Consider the following 18537-nt stretch of genomic DNA (forward strand, 5'->3'; position numbering starts at 1 on the left):
AAATAGTTTACCTCTCAGATTTATGGAAAGGAGAGCAGGTTATGACCAAACAAGAGATAGAGAATATTATAAAATGCAAAATGAATGATTTTGATTACATTAAATTTAAAAATTTAGGTACAAACAGAAGTAATGCATCCAAAATTAGAAGGGAGGCAGAAAGCTGGGAAACAATTTTTATAGCCAGTATTTCTGAAAAAGGCCTCATTTCTATAATATATCGGGAACTAAATCAAATTTATAAGGACGCAAGTAATTCCCCAATTGAGAAATGGTCAAAGGATATGGACAGGCAGTTTTCTGATGAAGAAATCAAAGCTATCCATTGCCATATGAAAAAAATGCTCTAAATCACTATTGATTAGAGAAATGCAAATTAAAACAACTCTGAGGTAGCACCTGACACCTATCAGATTGGCTAATATGACAAAAAAGGAAAATAATAAATGTTGGAGAAGCTGTGGAAAAATTGGAACACTAATGCATTGTTGGCGGAGCTGTGAACTGATCCAACCATTCTGGAGAGCAATTTGGAACCATGCCCAAAGGGCTATAAAGCTGTGCATACCCTTTGACCCAGCAATACCACTATTGGGTCTTTTCCTCAAAGAGATCATAAAAAAGGGAAAAGGACCCACATGTACAAAAATATTTATAGCTGCTCTTTTTGTGGTTGCAAGGAATTGGAAATTGAGGGGATGCCCATCAATTAGAGAATGGCTGAACAATTTTGTGGTATATGAATGTAATGGAATACTATTGTGCTGTAAGAATTGATGAGCAGGCAGATTTCACAGAAACCTAGAAGGACTTACATGAACTGATGCTGAGTGAGATGAGCAGAACCAGGAGAACATTGTACACAGTATCAATAACTTTGTGTTTTGATCAACTGGGATAGACTTAACTCTTCTCAGCAATACAATGGTACAAGATAGTTCCAAAGGACTCATGATGGAAAAAGCTCTCCACATCCAGGGGAAAAAAAAAAAACAACAACTGTGGAATCTAGATGCAGATTGAACCATACTGCTTCTACATTTTTTGTTTTTCTTCTTTGAGGTTTTTCCCTTTTGTTCTGATTCTTCTTTCACAGCACGACTAATACAGAAATATATTTAATGTGATTGTACCTATATAACCTATATCAGATTACTTGCTGTCTTGGGGAGGGGGGAGTGAGGGGAGGGAAGGAGAAAAAATATGGAATTAAAAATCTTATAAAAACAAATGTTGAAAACTATCTCTGCATGTAACCAGAAAATAATAAAATACATTTATGATTTAAAAAAAAAAACACCTAAATGGGGTCGCAGAGAGTCGGACATGACTGAAATGCCTGAACAAGAAGAAACAGGCCTCTTGTGTGCAGCCTCCACCAGGGCCCAAGTTTATACTGAGACTTCATCCAGTCAGTGTTCCCAGGGCTCCCCCAACCAAAACTTTGCCTTCTTATGGGCCTCATCAGGGAATAATATTAAATTTTGGCCCCTTCGGAACATTACTGAGGGCAGATCATCTATGGGAGTTAGATGAAGACTCCCTTTCATCTAGGGATTTAAAATCACTACTAAACAGTTCAAAAGATCCCCTTTCTTCCAAGTCAGCAATTCTCAAAGTATTGTCCGGAGACCCTTCGGGGGGGGGGGGTCTGCAAAGTCAAAACTACTTTTTGTAATAATAGTGAGGCATTTTAATTTCTAAAATAGCAAATATCAATTCATAGAATGCATGTAATCAAAACCTCTTTGGGGTCTTTTGTTACATTTACAGTAACTATATAAGCTAAGTAGCATGGTAGATAGAATGTGGGACCTGGAGTCAGAAAGACCTGAATTTAAACCCAGCCTCAGACACTTACTTAACCATGTGACCTTAGGCAAGTTACTTAACTTCTGCCTGCCTCAGTTTCCCCAAATCTAAAATGACGGTTATAATAGTACCTATCTTACAGAGTTGTAAAGATCAAATGAGATATTTGTAAAGTGTTTAGCACAGTGTCTGGTACATAGTAGGTGCTTAATAACTATTTGTTCCCTTCCCACTTCTCCCAAAGTAGTCCCAGGTCTTTCAAATTCGAAACCTTTTAAAAGAGGGGAGAATTAAGTTTCTTCCCTTTAAAAATAGGCTTATTCCTTAGAGTTATTTTTTCTACATAACACTGTCATTTCTTTTCTTAATCTTCCATCTTTTCCCTCTCTCTTTGCGTCTGATCTGTCACAGGGATCTTTTAATTCTATTTCCACAACATTTCTCATTTCCATCTCCTTAGCCACTCCTACTGTTCAGGTCCTCAAGACTGTTCTCCTGGGATATTGTAATAGTCTTCTAATGTGTCACTACACTGCGTGGTTTTTTTTTCCTCTCACCTTCAGCTTATTCTGGATTAGTTAATTGTTTAATGTACTGAGTGCTCTTAATTATGAATAATCAATATCAGTTCTTTAGATGGAAAGGGTCAATTCCTGAAGCCCCCTACCTGATAGAGCTATCCCTTAAGAACATCTAACTTGGTCAAGCATGGTGGTGCTTGCCTGTAATCCTTGCTACAGGAGACACTGAGGCTGGGGGATTACTTATGCAAAAAATGGAGTTCTGAGCCACAGTGGGCTAAGCTAATAGCGTGTCTTCACTAAGTCTAGCTAGCACCAGTATGGACCGGAAAGGAGAGGACAAAAATGAGAAATGGGACATTGAAACCCCAAATAAATAGGGAGATAGAACACCTTGCTGCCTTGGGTGAGTCAGGCCACCAGAGCCAAATGATGGTTAGGAACAGCACCAGGAACTTCAGGTGCACCAGATGATAAGATGTCTAGCTTTGTCACCCCATCCCAGATCTAGGCCATCTGAATTAAAACTCCTAAGAGGACTGGGAGAAAAAAAACTTGCAGCAGGTTACTCTGAGAAAAGCCTTGTTTCTCAAATATATAGGGAACTGAGTCAAGTTAATGAAAATAAGTGCCATTCCCCAGTTGATAAAGGGTCAAAGGATATGACCAGGTGGTTTTCAGACAAAGTTTCAAAGATCACTGATGCATGTATGCCATGGTAAGACTTGGCAGAGGTCATTACTGGATTAGTACCAGTGACCTTTGAAACATCATAGAGAATGGGAAAGGTACTGGAGGACTTTATGAGGCAGGGGTTCTTAACCTTTTTCTGTTCCTGCAAAAGTCCACACACCCCTTCTTAGAATAATGTTTTTAAATAATTGGAGGAAATACTAAATTTCAGCTAGAAGTTAATAAAATAAAAAATGCATATTTTCCTATCCAAGGTCATGGATTCTCTGAAATCTGTCCTCGGCCATTTTGGAGACCTGTGGACCCAGGGTTATTGTGAGGACTAAATGAGATAATATTTATACGATCCTCATCATACTACCTGCCACAAATTAGGTGCTATTTAAATGCTATTATTATTATATTTATATAGTACTTTAAGGTTTATAAGGTACTCTGTCAACACTATCTCATTTTATCTTCATAGCAGTCCTAGGAGGTAGATGATATCCCCATTTGACATATAAGGGCCTATGTGGTCATACTTATTTCCAAATAGGGAAGAGCGTGGAGTCTGCAGATCACAAGCTGGTAAACTTGACTTTGATTCCTGGAAAAATTCTGGAACCAGTTATTAAAAGTGTGGTTAAGGAACATTTGCAAAAGGACTCAGTGATTACAAACTGCCTACAGCAGATCATGCCATTGGGTGATTAGACTGGTAGGCCCAGGGATCCCAGGATCATAGTTGGCCTAACATTTGGCAAAAATCCTTCCTGTTTTTCCATAATGTTTCCATCTCGTGGGCTAGATGGAGCGATATGGACTGGACAGTAGCATTGCTAGGTGGTTCTGAAGTGGGTTTTTTTGTTTGTTTTGTTTTTTGGTGAGGCAATTGGGGTTAAGTGACTTGCCCAGGGTCACACAGCTAGTAAGTATCAAGTATCTGAGGCTGGATTTGAACTCAGGTCCTCCTGAATCCAGGGCCAGTGCTCTATCCACTGCGCCACCTAGCTGCCCCTCTGAAGTGTTTTGAATGGCTAGACCCAAAGAGAAGTCATTAATGGTTCAAAGTCAACTTGGAAGGAGCTCTTTAAGAGGACACCAGGCTCTGTGCTTGACCTTGGGTTGTGCAACGTTTTTTATCAATAACCTAGATAAACATAATAACTCACATTTATATAGAATTTTATACTTTGTGAGACCTACTTGTAATTAATAGGCACTTAAAAATGTTGAATTTCAAAGGGTTTTTATTATGAGGACCCTGGGAGATAGGCATTATGACTATGTTAATCCCCATTTTGCAGATGAGGAAACAAGTACAGGGAGGTTAAGGATTTACCCAAGGTCACAGAGCTAGCAAATGTCAGAGTCAAGAAAAAAACAACAGATCTCTCCTGACTCCACATCCAGAACTCTTTTCTGCACATTACACAGGCTCTCTAAAGGCATAGAAGGCATGCTTCTCCAACCTGAGAGGCATAGCTAATACCATTGTGTGCTTTCGGCTTATAATCTAAATATATGATAGTTGTATAAATATATTTATATAATTTTTAGTCATTCTTTTATATAATGTGTATAGCACAGCTATATAATATATACCATATTATATAATAATTAATATGAATATGTTGAATAAATATACAAATATATAGATATAGCATTAATGTAACAATATAATATTAATATAATACAAAATATTTTAAAATATAAAATGTAATGGCATATTTTATAAATGTAATATATTTTCATAGAAATCATAGAAGTATAATATATAAAAGAAATACAATATGTTACATGCATATAAAATATAATATGTAATGATATAAACAATCTTAGCAGGTAGAAGGAATGTTGTGTTCAGTTCTCTGCACCATATTTGAGGAAGAAGGTTGATAAATTGGAGAGTGTCCTAAGGTGAACAACCAGGATGGTAAAAGGCCTCAATAATAATAATAATCCATGTAATTTTCATTATAATATTATTAATATACTATTATACCCAATAATTTTTATTACTACTACTAGTATTAAATAACTACTACTACTACTAATACTACACCACCACCACCACTACTACTAGTATACAACAGTTAGCATTTATATAGTGCCTTAAGGTTTTTGTTTGTTTGTTTGTTTATTTTTGCGGGGCAATGGGGGTTAAGTGACTTGCCCAGGGTCACACAGCTAGTAAGTGTCAAGTGTCTGAGGCCGCATTTGAACTCAGGTCCTCCTGAATCCAGGGCCGGTGCTTTATCCACTGTGCCACCAAGTTGTCCCAGTGCCTTAAGGTTTACAAAACACTTGACATATGTATTCTCATTTGACCCTTACAACAACACTGGGAGGTAGGTGCTGTTATTATACCCATTTTGCAGATGAGGAAACTTAGACTCGGAGTTTTGAGGTATTGTAGTCTGGGTCACAAAGCTACTGTCTGAAGCTGGATTTGAATTCATAGCTGCCTATAAATATCAGTTGAAAGAAATGGGTCTATTTAACCTGGGGAAAAGATATATGTAGAAGGGACATGATTAGCTGCCTTCAAGTACCCAAAGGGATTAGACTCAGTCTTTTTGGCCCCAGAAGGTAGACCCAGAAGAAGGCCCTAGAAGAAGACCAGGAGGAAAAGGTAGAACTTTCAGAGGAGCAAATATAGGCTTGATATTAGGAAAAACATAACAATTAAAGGTATCCCACAGTATCATGGGTACGCCCTTGCTGGAGTTCCCCAAGGAAAAGCTGGATGGCCACTTGTCTGATGTAACAGTAATAGCTGATATTTATAGAATGCTTTAGATACCTTAAGGTAGAAGGAAGCTGTGTGGCTCAGAAGATAAGAGAACTGGACCTAAAGTCAAAAAGATGAGTTCAAATCCAGCCTCACACATGCAAAAGCTGAACGAACCTCCACAAGTTACTTAATCGCTGCCCACCTCAGTTTACTTATCTATAAAATGGGGGTAATAACAACACCTACCTGCCAGGGTTGTTGTGAGGATAAAATAAGATATTTGTAAAGTGACTTGCAATTCTTAAAATACTATATAAATTATAGCTCTTATTATTACTATTCCCATTTTACAACTAAGGAAACTGAGACAGAGTAAGTGACTTGTCTATGGTAACACAGATAATAAATGTCGGAGATGGGATTTGAACCCGTCTTTTTGACATCAGATGTAGCACTTTAGCCACTATGCTATGCCAGTATGGTGGGGGTGGGGGGAGTGTGGGGTGAGGTGGTTCACGTACTGACTGGATTACACATCCCCTGGAGCCCCTACCTCTAAGATTCGGTGAAAATAAAACATAGTTTCTAGCCTCAGGAAGTTACCAGTGAAGCTAGATTGACAAAACAAATACACATCTGACAAAGAATAATTAGCTCTTTGACTGTATGGTACTTATTATAACTCAATAGAAATTGGGGGGGGGAGTAGAGGAAGACAAAAGCTGGAGGAGTGGGAGATGGTTTCCCAGAGGGTCTGGGACTTGACCTGGTCTCTGAAGACAGGATAGGATGTAGCTAAGTGTAAGGAGGGAGGTCATCCCAGGTCAGGGAGTACTCCTCTGTCCATTCATTACTCTCTTCCCCTTCTACACAAACTGTTCTTGCAGGAGACCGGAGAGCAGATCGCCATCAAACAATGTCGGCAGGAGCTGAGTCTTCGGAATAGAGAGAGGTGGTGCCTAGAAATACAGATCATGAGAAGGTGAGGCTCTGGGGATCCCTCCCTGTAAAAGGGGGTCTGCTGAAGCTGAGAGATAACGAGGACACCAGGACATATAAATGGAAGAAGTAATTGGGATCTAGAGTAAGAGTAACCCCAAATTCTGGGCCTGTGATTTCACTGGGGGCAAATGGGGAGGAAGGGAACAGATATGTATATATATATATTCCCTAAGCTCCCTTCACTGGTACAGTTGAGCGACTCTGCATCTTACAGTGTTATAGTTTAGAAAGTTATATGAGGCGAAGTTATTTTGACTGGTGAAGTGACTTTTGCATGGTCTGTATACAAGGGCTGATATATGCCAGAGGCAAGACTAAAATCCACGTCTTCCTGGCTCAGAGCTGGCCCTCTGTCACCTTTGCCAAAATAACTTGAAATAGTCATTCTTGATGTGTTTTTATAATCTTCAAAGACTCTTCATCTCCCCTGTGTTTCCATAAAATGACACAATCCCCAGGTTGGAAGGGCCTTTAAAGATCATCTAGTCTAACCCACCTAGGCAAGAACATTCTACAACATCATCAACAAGACGTCATCTGGCTTCTACTTGTATATATCTTCAGAGATGGAGAACTGACTGCCTCGTGAGGCAGCCCATTTAACTATTAGATAGCGTTAATCCTTGGGAAATTTTTCTTAAATTAAGTTGAAAACCACCTCTGCCTCCCACCCTCCCACCCTCATTGGTTTGCAGTTTTCTTTCTGGGGGTCAAGAAGAATTTGATTCAATTTCAGCAAATATTCAAAATAAGATTGATTCCTCTTCCATATGACAAGCCTTTCTGTGTGTATGTATATAGATATATGTACATGTTTATATAATATACATAGTCATGTATACATGTATGTGTATATATTCACATATGCATACACGCATATACAGAGAAAGAGAGAATTCCTGGAGTACTGTATGATCGCTCATTGACAGCAATGTCAATAGTACCACTCTGGAAATAGGGTCCACCGATCATCTCAAAATGGGTAAGGAGAGAGGAGAGTCAGCTGAGAGAGCTAGTCAGACAAACAGGCCAGGAGGCCTCTCTGAAAGCTTGCTAGTGGTGGTGTATATAACACTTGAAACTTCCGTTCAGATAAAGATAAGATAATGCTAAAGATTACTCCCTAATAAAACTTTCCCACAAAGATAGAGAATAAAAGGCACTGTGTGATTTGGATACAAACTGGGGGAAAAAAAAAAGAATTCCATATCTCAACTGAGTAGCATTAAATATCTTCATCATTTCATTAGATTACAGAAATGTCCTATTTCCTTCTTTCATTGTCCCATAAAGAGCATCTTTAGGTTTCTAGATATTAATGGACTTAATTGGGCATTTAACCACAGTTCTATTAATCCTCTGTGGGGACCACATCTCATTTATTTTTGTATCATTTTCCCCATCATAGTAATATTTGTACATCAGATAATTTAATAATTGTTGAATTAAGGGAGAAAACAGCTAAAAACAAATTACCTTTATATACTTTAAAGTATACAAGGCACTTTCCTCAAAATAACCCTGTGAAATAGATCTAGGTAGTATAAATATTATTATCATCCTTATTTTATATATGAAGAAACTCAGACTCAGGAAGTTGAAGTGACATATTAATAAGTAGCATTTCATTTTATTGTTGTTCACTCATTTTCAGTCACTACTCTTTGACCTTGAACACTTAACCTTGTGAGACTCAGTTTCCTCATCAACAAACGAGAAAGTTGCACTAGGTTGGATGTTGTAAGGGGCTAAAATTCTAGCTATACTGTCTAAAATATCTAATGAGTGGTTGCCAATAAATTATAAGCTTTATCAAGAGTTAGACTTTTAAGCATTTATTAAAGAGAATAAGAATTTGGTCAAGAGAGAGAGAAAGGCCTAGATTCAGCTGTCTATCTCAGGAAGCCCACATTTCTGCTCCACTCTCCACAAGAATCCTTATGAAAAAGAGCAAGCCATATCTCCTTCATCCCACAAGCCTCCTCTGAAACTGGGAACATCCCATCCACTCATGCACACACATCACCAAGCTAATTGGCTGGTAGTCTTGATTGACAGTACTCACAGCAAACGTCACTTCCTGATGCCAAGGAAAGCCACATGGCTTGCCCTCAGATGCTTTCTCCTCATGGCAGAGCTTTCCTACAGTAACTCTCCAGCAGTTGGTGTCATTCCAATCGTTACAATGCTAAGATTCATTTGAGATCTAAATCTGTGATCTCACAGTCCTACTTGAAAGGGCAGTCCATTGGGAGACATATTAAAATAAATAAGATTCTATTCCTGCCCTCAAGGAACTTACAATCTAATAACAAAAATGATGAGATATTAACAGTGTAGAGATAATAGACTGGTTCTCTCCTCAGACTCAACCATCCCAACGTAGTGGCTGCCCGGGATGTCCCTGAAGGGATGCAGAAGCTGGCACCCAATGACCTTCCCCTGCTGGCTATGGAATATTGCCAGGGTGGAGACCTCAGAAAGGTAAAATGTCAGGACTGGGGGAGCCATAAAGTGGGAGAGGGCGGGGACGTCTTTATTTGAGAGGATTGTGAGGAGGACTTTTAAAGTTTTTGAAATGAGGAAACTCAGAATAACCAGATTCCACCCTGATTTCATTAGCTTCTCAAGTGTCCCTGGGTCTCACCCAGTTTGGTGGTGATGTAAGATTGCTCTTGCAAGAATAGGAAAGAGATTCCTATGGGTCCTGCTTTTCAGTTAAGAGGGGGAACAACTAGTACTTCTAGGTTTTGACTGTCATCAACAAATGGAATACCAGCTTTGTAAACGTTGGGGAAAGGCCTTCTATTGTCGACGTTTTGGTGTCTCTTCCCTATTTGAGTTTCAGAGACACAACCTGGCCATATTAGAAGATTTGTTTTTTTCTACAGACTCAAAAAGACCCATAAGAAGTTTGCAGTGTGAGTTAGGGGGAAAAACACTGGAGCAAGAGTCCGCAGAAGAGCTGCCCTTTCTGCTTCTGGCCCCCACCATGGACTTGCTGTGTGATGTCTCTCTGTCTCTTTCTTCATCTGTGAAAAAGGACAGTAACATCTCACCAAACTATTCATAGAGTCCTTGTAAAGATCAGATAAAGATATGGGACGCCCTGATAAGATAAAAGTAAAACATGCTATGAAAGGTAATTGTTATTAACAGCATTATCAGCATTTCCCTGCACTGTAATTTTCCCAATTAGTCCAAATGTCACTGAAGTCATCCTGTGTAAAGCACTGGGATGGGCTTGATGAGGGGGTAGTGCCCAGCCCTTTTTTCTGTCTGTACTTCTCCATGCAAGGACACAATGTTATTTATTTATCTCTTTCGTCAGCTGATCCTCACAGGAACTGTTTTCCTTTTTTGAAAGAAACTTCCCAGTTTTTTTTATTTCCCCAACTCACTTAATCCACTCGTGGGAGGTGGGCATGGGAATGGTAGTGTGTGTCAGAGCAGGATATGAGCACAGTCCCTGGCATGATAAGATAGGAAGAGGCCCTGGGAATCTGATAGTGGTGTATGATTGGCGTTTTTTTCTCCTATTTTGATAACCTTTGAAAAAGTTCTGAACATAGACGTGATTTTTATAAAGAGATTTTTAAAAAACTTGTTGAGACTAAAGAAAAAAAGAAAAGAAAAAAAAAAGAAAAAAGGGGCAGCTAGATGGCACGGTGGATAGAGCACCAGCCCTGGAGTCAGGAGTACCTGAGTTCAAATCCAGCCTCAGACACTTAACACTTACTAGCTGTGTGACCGTGGGCAAGTCACTTAACCCCAATTACCTCATTTAAAAAAAAAAAAAGAAAGAAAAAAAATTCGTTGAGACGTGGGTTGTTTTGTTTTTGGAGGTGGGGGGGCGGTGTTGGTGGAATGGAGAGTTTATGTTGAGGAGTGGTGAGAAGTCATTTTGGATAGGAACTATATCAGACTACTCTAGCAAACCCTGAAATGGAGCCAGAAGGAAGCTTAGACCCAACATGGTAGACAGTAGAGAGAAACTGGGCAAGGGAATGACATGATGACAATCCTCTTTAGTGTAGTTAGTCTTGTACTGCTGGGCAGGAATGACTGAAAGGAGGAAATATGGAAATAAGGGAAAATACTGAGGAAGTAAGAGAGTCATGCCTGTCGCAATAATAATAGCTCATAGGCAGCAAAGGGGCACAGTGGATAGAGTGCTGGACCTGGCATTAGAAAGCCCCGAGTTCAAATCCAGACTCAGGCACTTACTAGCTATATGACTTCAGGTAAGTCACAATACCTTTGTCTCAGTTTTCTCATCTGTCAAATGGGGATAACTATAACACCTACCTCCCAGAGTTGTTGTGAGGACTAAATGAGATAATATTTATACAGTCCTTATCATACTGCCTGCCACAAATTGGGTGCTATTTAAATGCTAACTACTATTATTATATTTATATAAGTGCTTTAAGATTTACAAGGTAATCTATCAACACTATCTCATTTTATCTTCATAGCAGTCCTAGGAGGTAGATGATATTATTATCCCCATTTGGCAGATAAAGAAACCAAGGCAAACAGAGGTTAAATGACTTGCCCTAGGATACACAATTAGTAAGTCTCTAAGGCAGAATTTGAATTCAGATCTTCCTGGCTCAAGGTTCTAGTATACTACTTCTCTGATGAGAGTTTAAAAATCAGAAGATGGGATTAAAGAGAGTGTGGCTCACAGTCAATTTCATGGCCCACTGCCAGCATCACCCCAAATTCCAACTGTTATCATCACAATTGCAGGTTCAGAAAGTGAGTTTTATCCGTTCATTCAAGATTGATCAGGCTCTAGTCACTGAATTCCACTCACTAGACTCACAAGAGACTAAGCTAGAATGGAAGTGGTTAATTTACAAGGATATGACAGCCAGTCATTGTCATCTGTCCAGGGTCTTCCTTGCAGAATAAATCCTTGGAAGATAGCCAACATTGTCAAATGAAGCAGGAGATGTCCCTGGTAGAAGAACCCATGCCCTTTAGACAGAAAGTTTAAAGGGATAATGTTGGTTGTTCAAAATTGTGGCACCCCTTCCTCTGGATGTTACTGGAGCCACACTGACCAAGTGGCACTATATATAACTCTTTTTTTCAATGTCCCTTATCAGTCGCCAAGAACACCACACTTCCTCATGACATACGTTGTTGTTTCCAAGATCCCAGCTTATCTTCCATTAATCCCATCTTAAATTGATGCTTTCCCTCCAGAGCAGTACCCCAGACTGCCTTACTGAGAATTATTAACCATTTTGTGGGGTCACAGATCTGACTCTGGAAAGGAATTTAGAGGTCATCTAGTTCAGCTCCAAAATGAGTCCTGGAGGGGCAAAATGACTTGCCATATAAGGCCAAAAAAGGTCATATAGATTATAAGTGGCAGAGCTAGCATTCAAACTTAGGATCTAGGACACTCGAGTTCTTCGCTTCAATAGTTCAATAGTAGGAGTCTAGACTTAGAACTGGAAGGAGATCTTATTTTCAAGAAAAGGGAACTGAGGCCCAGAGAGGTTAAGGGATTTGCCCTTTGGTCACCAAGTAATGATAGTAGCCAAGATGGGATTCAAAGAGAGGTCATCTGACTCCTAACTCCACTACACTGTGGGGCAGCCTCTGTAGATAGCCACTCATGCATTTATGTTGAGCTTTGGTACCAGAGAAGGACCTCTTCAAACCTTATTCTCATATTCTGGGAGTGGCAGGGGATCCTTTTTATTTATCAAATGAGATATTTGTGAAGCACTTAGCATACTGCCTGGTGCCTAATAGGCAGGTAACAAATGCTTCTGCCCTTTCCTTAGGCACTGACACCATATGTGTGTGTCAGAGGGTAGGCAGAAGCCAGAATTGTCCATTCTCTCCTTCCTCTATGAGGAACTAGTGAGAGCATTCCCTGATCTACATACAGTGCTAATAAATAAAGCTATATAATTTTTAAAAATAATCAATCAATTGAGATAATATTTTTGAAGCACTTCACACAATATCTGGTGCCTAGTAGGCACTTAATAAATGCTTGTTCCTTTCCCCTTTAAACTAAACCTCTGCTCAGATAGCAAAAGAGATGAGGAGACTACTGGGCCCAGAGAGGTGATTTCATGTAAATTGTGTAGGTAATAAATGATAGGGAGTGATTCTAAATCTAAAGCCCTTTCCTCAACACCACTGCCTCTCTAAATAGCAACTCACATTTATACAGCACTTCCAGATTTATTTAAAGGAAAAAAACCCAAACTGTCCTCTTAACAACCTTATGTTGTTATCAAGGCACAGAAAAATTAAGTGACTTGCTCAGAATCATACAGCTGGTAGGACTTGAATTCAGTTCTTCGGACTCTGTGTTCTACCACAGTTGTCCACATATAAGGAGGCCTGTACCCTTGGCTCCTAGTAACTTCAGCTCCTTGATAAGTTTCCTCCATCATTTCTCCATGAGGATAGGATGAGCATAGGTTAGTTTCCAACGGCTACTTTTCATCCTGCCCAATGACTGAGAAGAAATGAACTATAGCAGGAGTTAGAAATTGGCCTGCCTCCTTCAGAGTCAGGGGAGCAGGAAAGGCCCAGGATTTTGTTCTGTGGTTCAAGTCTGACTGCAGTTTCCAGGCCTGTCTCCTCAGAATGACTGAGGGTGGAGAGATGGGAGTGTGGTCACTGGAAGGTGACAGAGAGAAGTCATCACTTCTTGTCCAGGGCCACCCATTGTCATTATATCGGGGATGTGTGATTTCCTTGGAATGGTCCCCTCTACTCTGGGGCAGATTATGACCCCTCCATAATTTCTAGGATGGCCTGGCAGAGTTGCCAGGAAGAAAAAATTCATCCAAGTGAGGCCAGCTTTGTGATGAGGCTCTTTGAATTAAGCTAGGCCATTCCTATAGCTATATAGAGATGCAGTGAGTCTCCAGATCCACAGCCCACCTAGCTTAGTGGGACTTATGGAACCCATTGACACCACCCCTTATCACTTCCAAAGTTCAGGACAACCCTGTGAGGGAGGGAGGACACTGATACCCTTTTTTATAGGAAAAAAGAATAGACTTTTAAGTGAGGTTCCCACAGTCACATGACTAATAACAACAATAATTTAGACACAGAGACTGGACCTGTGACTTCATTGATATGGGAGAAACTCCCTTCTCCAATTCAGACTGACCGTCTCTGAAATTTATAATTTTATAGTTATTAATAGTTAATAGTAATTTATAGTTGTAGCTGGAGATGGAAAAGTAGACACCACTCACCCTGGCCCCCAGCCAAATCAGGCTTGTGTTTGTATAGTCCTGGAGCAGTTGTCTGTTGTTTGCTGACTCTAGGCCTAGAGCAGTGAGAGATTATGTGTGACTTGTCCAAGGCCTTACAGTCAGAATATGGCAGAGGTGGAATTTTTGGCTGTCAGCAAGCACCTACTGTGTATCAGGCACTGTGCTAAGGGCTGGGGGGACAAAGGAAGCCAGAAGACAGTTGTCTCCCTCAAGGAGCTCATTGTTTAACATATACCCAACTATGTACCAACAAACTAAATTAGAAATAACCAACCAGGGAGGGCCCTAGAACTAAGAGGGATTGGGAAAGCCTTCTTATAGAAGATGGGATTGAAGCTAGGATTTGAATGAAGTCCTTTGTGGAGGCATTGTGGATAAAGTGCCTGGCCTCCGGTTAGAAAAACCTGAGTTCAAATTCTACCTCAGACACTTAACAGCTGTGGGACCCTGGGCGAGTCACTTAACCCTGTTTGCCTCAGTATGTAAAATGAGCTGGAGAAGAAAATGGCAAACCACTCAAGTATCTCTGCCAAGAAAACCCCAAATGGGGTTACACAGAATTGGACATGAGTGAAAAATGACTGAACACTGAAGGAAGCCAAGAGGCAGAGATGAAGAGGAAGGGGATTCCTAGTCAGGTGGCGGGGGGCACTCAGAGAAAGTGCTTAGAACCAGGAGATACCAAGTGTCTTATTTGAGGAACAGCAGCAAGGCCAGTGTCCCTGGATCAAAGTTGGGGGTGAAGGTGGGGGTGGTTATAAGGAGCAAGAAGGCCAGAAGTAGGAGGAAGGTTATGGAAGTCTTTAAAAAAACACTTCAGCCTTGGTCTTCTTGACTCTGATGCTACCTCTCTCTCCATTACCATGCTCTTTATAACAACTAACATTTATATACCACTCTGGGCAGCTAGGTGGCATCGTGGAGAGAGGGCTGGGCCTGAAAAAAGGAACACCTGAGTTCAAATTGTGCCTCAGACACTGTCTAGCTGTGTGACCCTAGGCAAATCACTTCACCCTGTTTGCCTCAGTTTCCTTATCTGTCAAATAAGCTAGAAAAGGAAATGGGAAACCACTCTAGTACCTTTGACAAGAAAATCCCAAATGGGGTCATGAAGAATCAGACACAACTGAAAAACAAGATTGTAGAATATACCACTTTATGGTTTTTGTAATCCCTTTACATAATTATCTCATTTGCTCCTCTCAACCACCCTGTAAGGTGGGTCTTATTGTGGGTCTCATTTTAAAATGAAGAAATTGAGGCTCAGAGAAATTAATTGATTGGCTGAGGGGGTCACACAGCTAGTATCTTGAGGCAGGATTTGAACCCAGATCTTCCTAAGTCTCTATCCAGTGTTCTATTTACTATATCACACTACCTCCCTCTGTCAATAAACAGTGGTATTTAGAAGTTCCAATTACAAATCCAGTTCTATAAGTGATGCAATGCAGTGGATAAAACCCTGAGCCTGAAATCAGGAAAACCTGAATTCAAATCCAAACACTTATTAGCTGTGCGACCCTAAGCAAGTCACTTAACCTTTGTTTGCCTCAGTTTCCTCATCTATAAATGGGGATAATAATAGCACCTGCCTCCCAGGGTTGTTGTACAAAATCCAATGAGATAATAATGGTAAAGAACTTAACACAGTGCCTGGCACATAGTTGATGTTATATAAATGGTTATTCCCTTCTCCCACATCCACACCTATAGCCATTTAGGGGTCAAGCTGGTTAACAATGGGTTCATTTTCATTTATTTCATATATTTCATTCACCTTAGCATATACCTTCTGTGTGTTCTGTGTGTTTGGGAGGGGGAGGGGGAAGGGAAGGAAGGTATCCACTCTCTAAAATGCATCCTCTTTTGTGGAAGACAGTGATAAGCTCTTGGTAGAAGAGTAAAAACCAAAGATGGGGGCATCCCGGGGGATATGTGAAACCTAGGCAGTTTGTATTCTGCAGCTGGCCTCTACTCCTTCAATTAAAGACTTGAGGCAGATTTAAAGTCAAGTTGGAATCAATACCAAGAGCAGCCCTGGAAAGGGCAGGAAGAAGGTTTTTATAAGATTATTGATTCAGAGATGGAAGGAATCTTTGAGGTCATCTAATCCAACTCCCCCTTCTTTCCCCCTTGTAATTAAGGAAACTAAGGCTAGGAAATTAATTGACTTCTCCAAGTTTACACAGATGAGTGGAGAAACGGGACTCTCATGCAGGTCCTCCACCTCCAGGTCCATTCTCCTTTCCACTGTAGAGAGCTGTTATCTGTGGAGTCATCACTAAAGAGCACAGGTGACGCCGTACTTGGATGCAGCCACTGTCCATGGGAAAAGCAATAGTGCCCTAGGGAGTCAATGCCTATAGCCCTTGGAGCCAAGACTGTTGATCATCTTGTGCAGGGGTGAAACCTGTTGTAAAACTTTTGTGAGCTTTCAGGTGATTTGTTGCTACCTGTAAAAGGCCAATAGAGTCTGATGTTCTTTTTCCCTTTGACACCCTGACAGTACCTGAACCAGTTTGAGAACTGCTGTGGCCTTCGGGAAGAAGCCGTCCTCACTCTGCTTTCTGACATTGGTAAATTGGATCCCAGAGTGTGTCGGGTTGTTGGATTTAGGAGGATGTCACGTGGGTCAGCTCTGTGCCCCAAGGGAACTAAGGAACCATCTCAACACATTGTACCCTAACAGAGAGTAGTAGAGGGAAAGGGAAGTGAGGTAGGGCAGGCAGACAAATGCCAAACTCAAGTAGATTTCTCTTCCTTCTTGTCTAAGTTATGAAGAATTATGATGTACACAGAAAAGCTGATTTCCTTTCCCATTAAAAGAACTCCACTCCCTCTTTTCCGTGAAGGGCCAAAGATAACTCAAGCTGTCATTTGAGTAAATTTTATTCCCTTGCAATAAATTCCTTCTGTTCCAAAAAAAAGTGAGATTAGGGAAAATGACCTTTGTATGGCCTTTTTTATATTAATAACTCGTGGCTAGAGCTTTTCCTCAATACAGTCCTTTGAGGTAAGTCATGAAAGAGTAATTATCCCTCTTTTCCATCTAAGGAAACTGAGGCTCAGAGATTAAGGGGCTTGTTTAGGGTCATACAGCTATTTAGCATCAGTCAGGATTAGAACCCAGGTCTTCCCATCCACAAGACCCTGTTCATTGTACTATGTTGCCTGCTTCCTACTATCTGCTGCTTCTCTCAGTAACTTCAGTCGCCTGGTCTTTGAAGCATTATGTGAGGAATCCAATCAGGGACCCAGGAGGAGACTAAGTGTTAATGGCAGCCCACAAAGGGATTTCTCTGCTCCTCCAAACTTGGTAGCATCCACAAGTATGTGAGGTTTGAAGGTAGTAGGAGACGAAGGAAGAAGTCTTTAAACACATTGATTCCCTAGGAAACCAGAAAGCAATAAAGAAGGCTAGAAGCCTCAGCTCATCCCCAAGGTGGCTGGTATAGGTGAGCAATGTGGGCTTATGGGGGTGACCATGGAGCAATCTAAGGGACTTCTTTGTGTTTCTGCTGTCAGCTATATAGCACAGACCTATTTTTCAAAAGCAGTGTTCTCGAGCTATGGTCTGGGGTAATAGTGGGAACCTCTTCCCCCTTGCATTCTCCCTCCAACATGTCTCCTTTGGCATCTGTTACATGCTTTACTCTTGCCCATACCCTTTTGGTGTCTTTGATAGTGCATGAGGGGCAGTTAGGTGGCATAGTGGATAGAACACTGGCCCTGGAGTCAGAAGGACCTGAGTTCAAATCTCACCTCAGACACTTAGCTGTGTGACCCTGGGCTAGTCACAACCCCAATTGCCTCAAAAAAAAAATTTTAAGGATAGTGCACAGATAAGACGGAAGTGAGATGAGAAGGAATGAAAGACATGGCACCTCTGAGTATAGAAGACTGATGGTTCTACAACCCTCCCTTATCCTCTCCTGGGAGGGGTCATCCTTTTGCCCTTCCTTTCCTAACTTATCCAACTCCATTGTATTGCCTCCAGCACTGACCACCAAATGTAGCTCATTACTATAGAGGTCTGCTAAAGGAGGATTGGTGACCTCAGGAAGGGTGTCATTCTGGGAGGGTGGAAGCCCACTAGTCATCTTGGTATCTTTCCACATGTCTTGTGATTATGTCATCAACATTCCAACCCTGACCAAATCAACAACTTCTCCTTTGGTGTTGTTGGCCAATGTTCCACACCCTAAATCACTGAAGATGAAGTAGTGAGGTTGGAAGGCTTTCTTTTGCTCTTTTATAGAAACTTGTTTTGTTATCCTATAAGGTAATTTTAAATTTTGTTTAACTTGCCCTAATCACTGTCTTTATTTGGTGCTATTTCCTTTTTTTTTTTTTTTTTTGCAAGGCAGCAGGGGTTAAGTGACTTGCCCAGGGTCACATAGCTAGTAAGTGTCAAGTGTCTGAGGCCGGATTTGAACTCAGGTACTCCTGAATCCAGGGCCGGTGCTTTATCCACTGCGCCACCTAGCTGCCCCCGGTGCTATTTCCTTTTTTAAAAAAT

The 18537-nt window shown here is 40.7% G+C and overlaps 1 protein-coding gene across 4 annotated transcripts in view; it reads left to right on the top strand.

Annotated features, from left to right (window-relative positions):
- IKBKB (inhibitor of nuclear factor kappa B kinase subunit beta) overlaps positions 1 to 18537 on the top strand; it is an 83093-nt gene that overhangs the window by 5038 nt on the left and 59518 nt on the right. For 3 of the 4 annotated variants that reach the window (XM_043988764.1, XM_043988763.1, XM_043988765.1), the window contains exons 3-5: positions 6633 to 6727; positions 9114 to 9231; positions 16525 to 16594. In XM_043988764.1, coding sequence (XP_043844699.1) covers positions 6633 to 6727; positions 9114 to 9231; positions 16525 to 16594 — 283 coding nt within the window. Of the gene's footprint in view, positions 1 to 4848; positions 4929 to 6632; positions 6728 to 9113; positions 9232 to 16524; positions 16595 to 18537 lie in introns of those variants that run through there. The other variant, XM_043988766.1, reaches the window with a different exon arrangement.

The sequence above is a fragment of the Dromiciops gliroides genome, chromosome 2 (genome assembly GCF_019393635.1).
Source record: "Dromiciops gliroides isolate mDroGli1 chromosome 2, mDroGli1.pri, whole genome shotgun sequence".
NCBI lineage: Eukaryota > Metazoa > Chordata > Mammalia > Microbiotheria > Microbiotheriidae > Dromiciops > Dromiciops gliroides.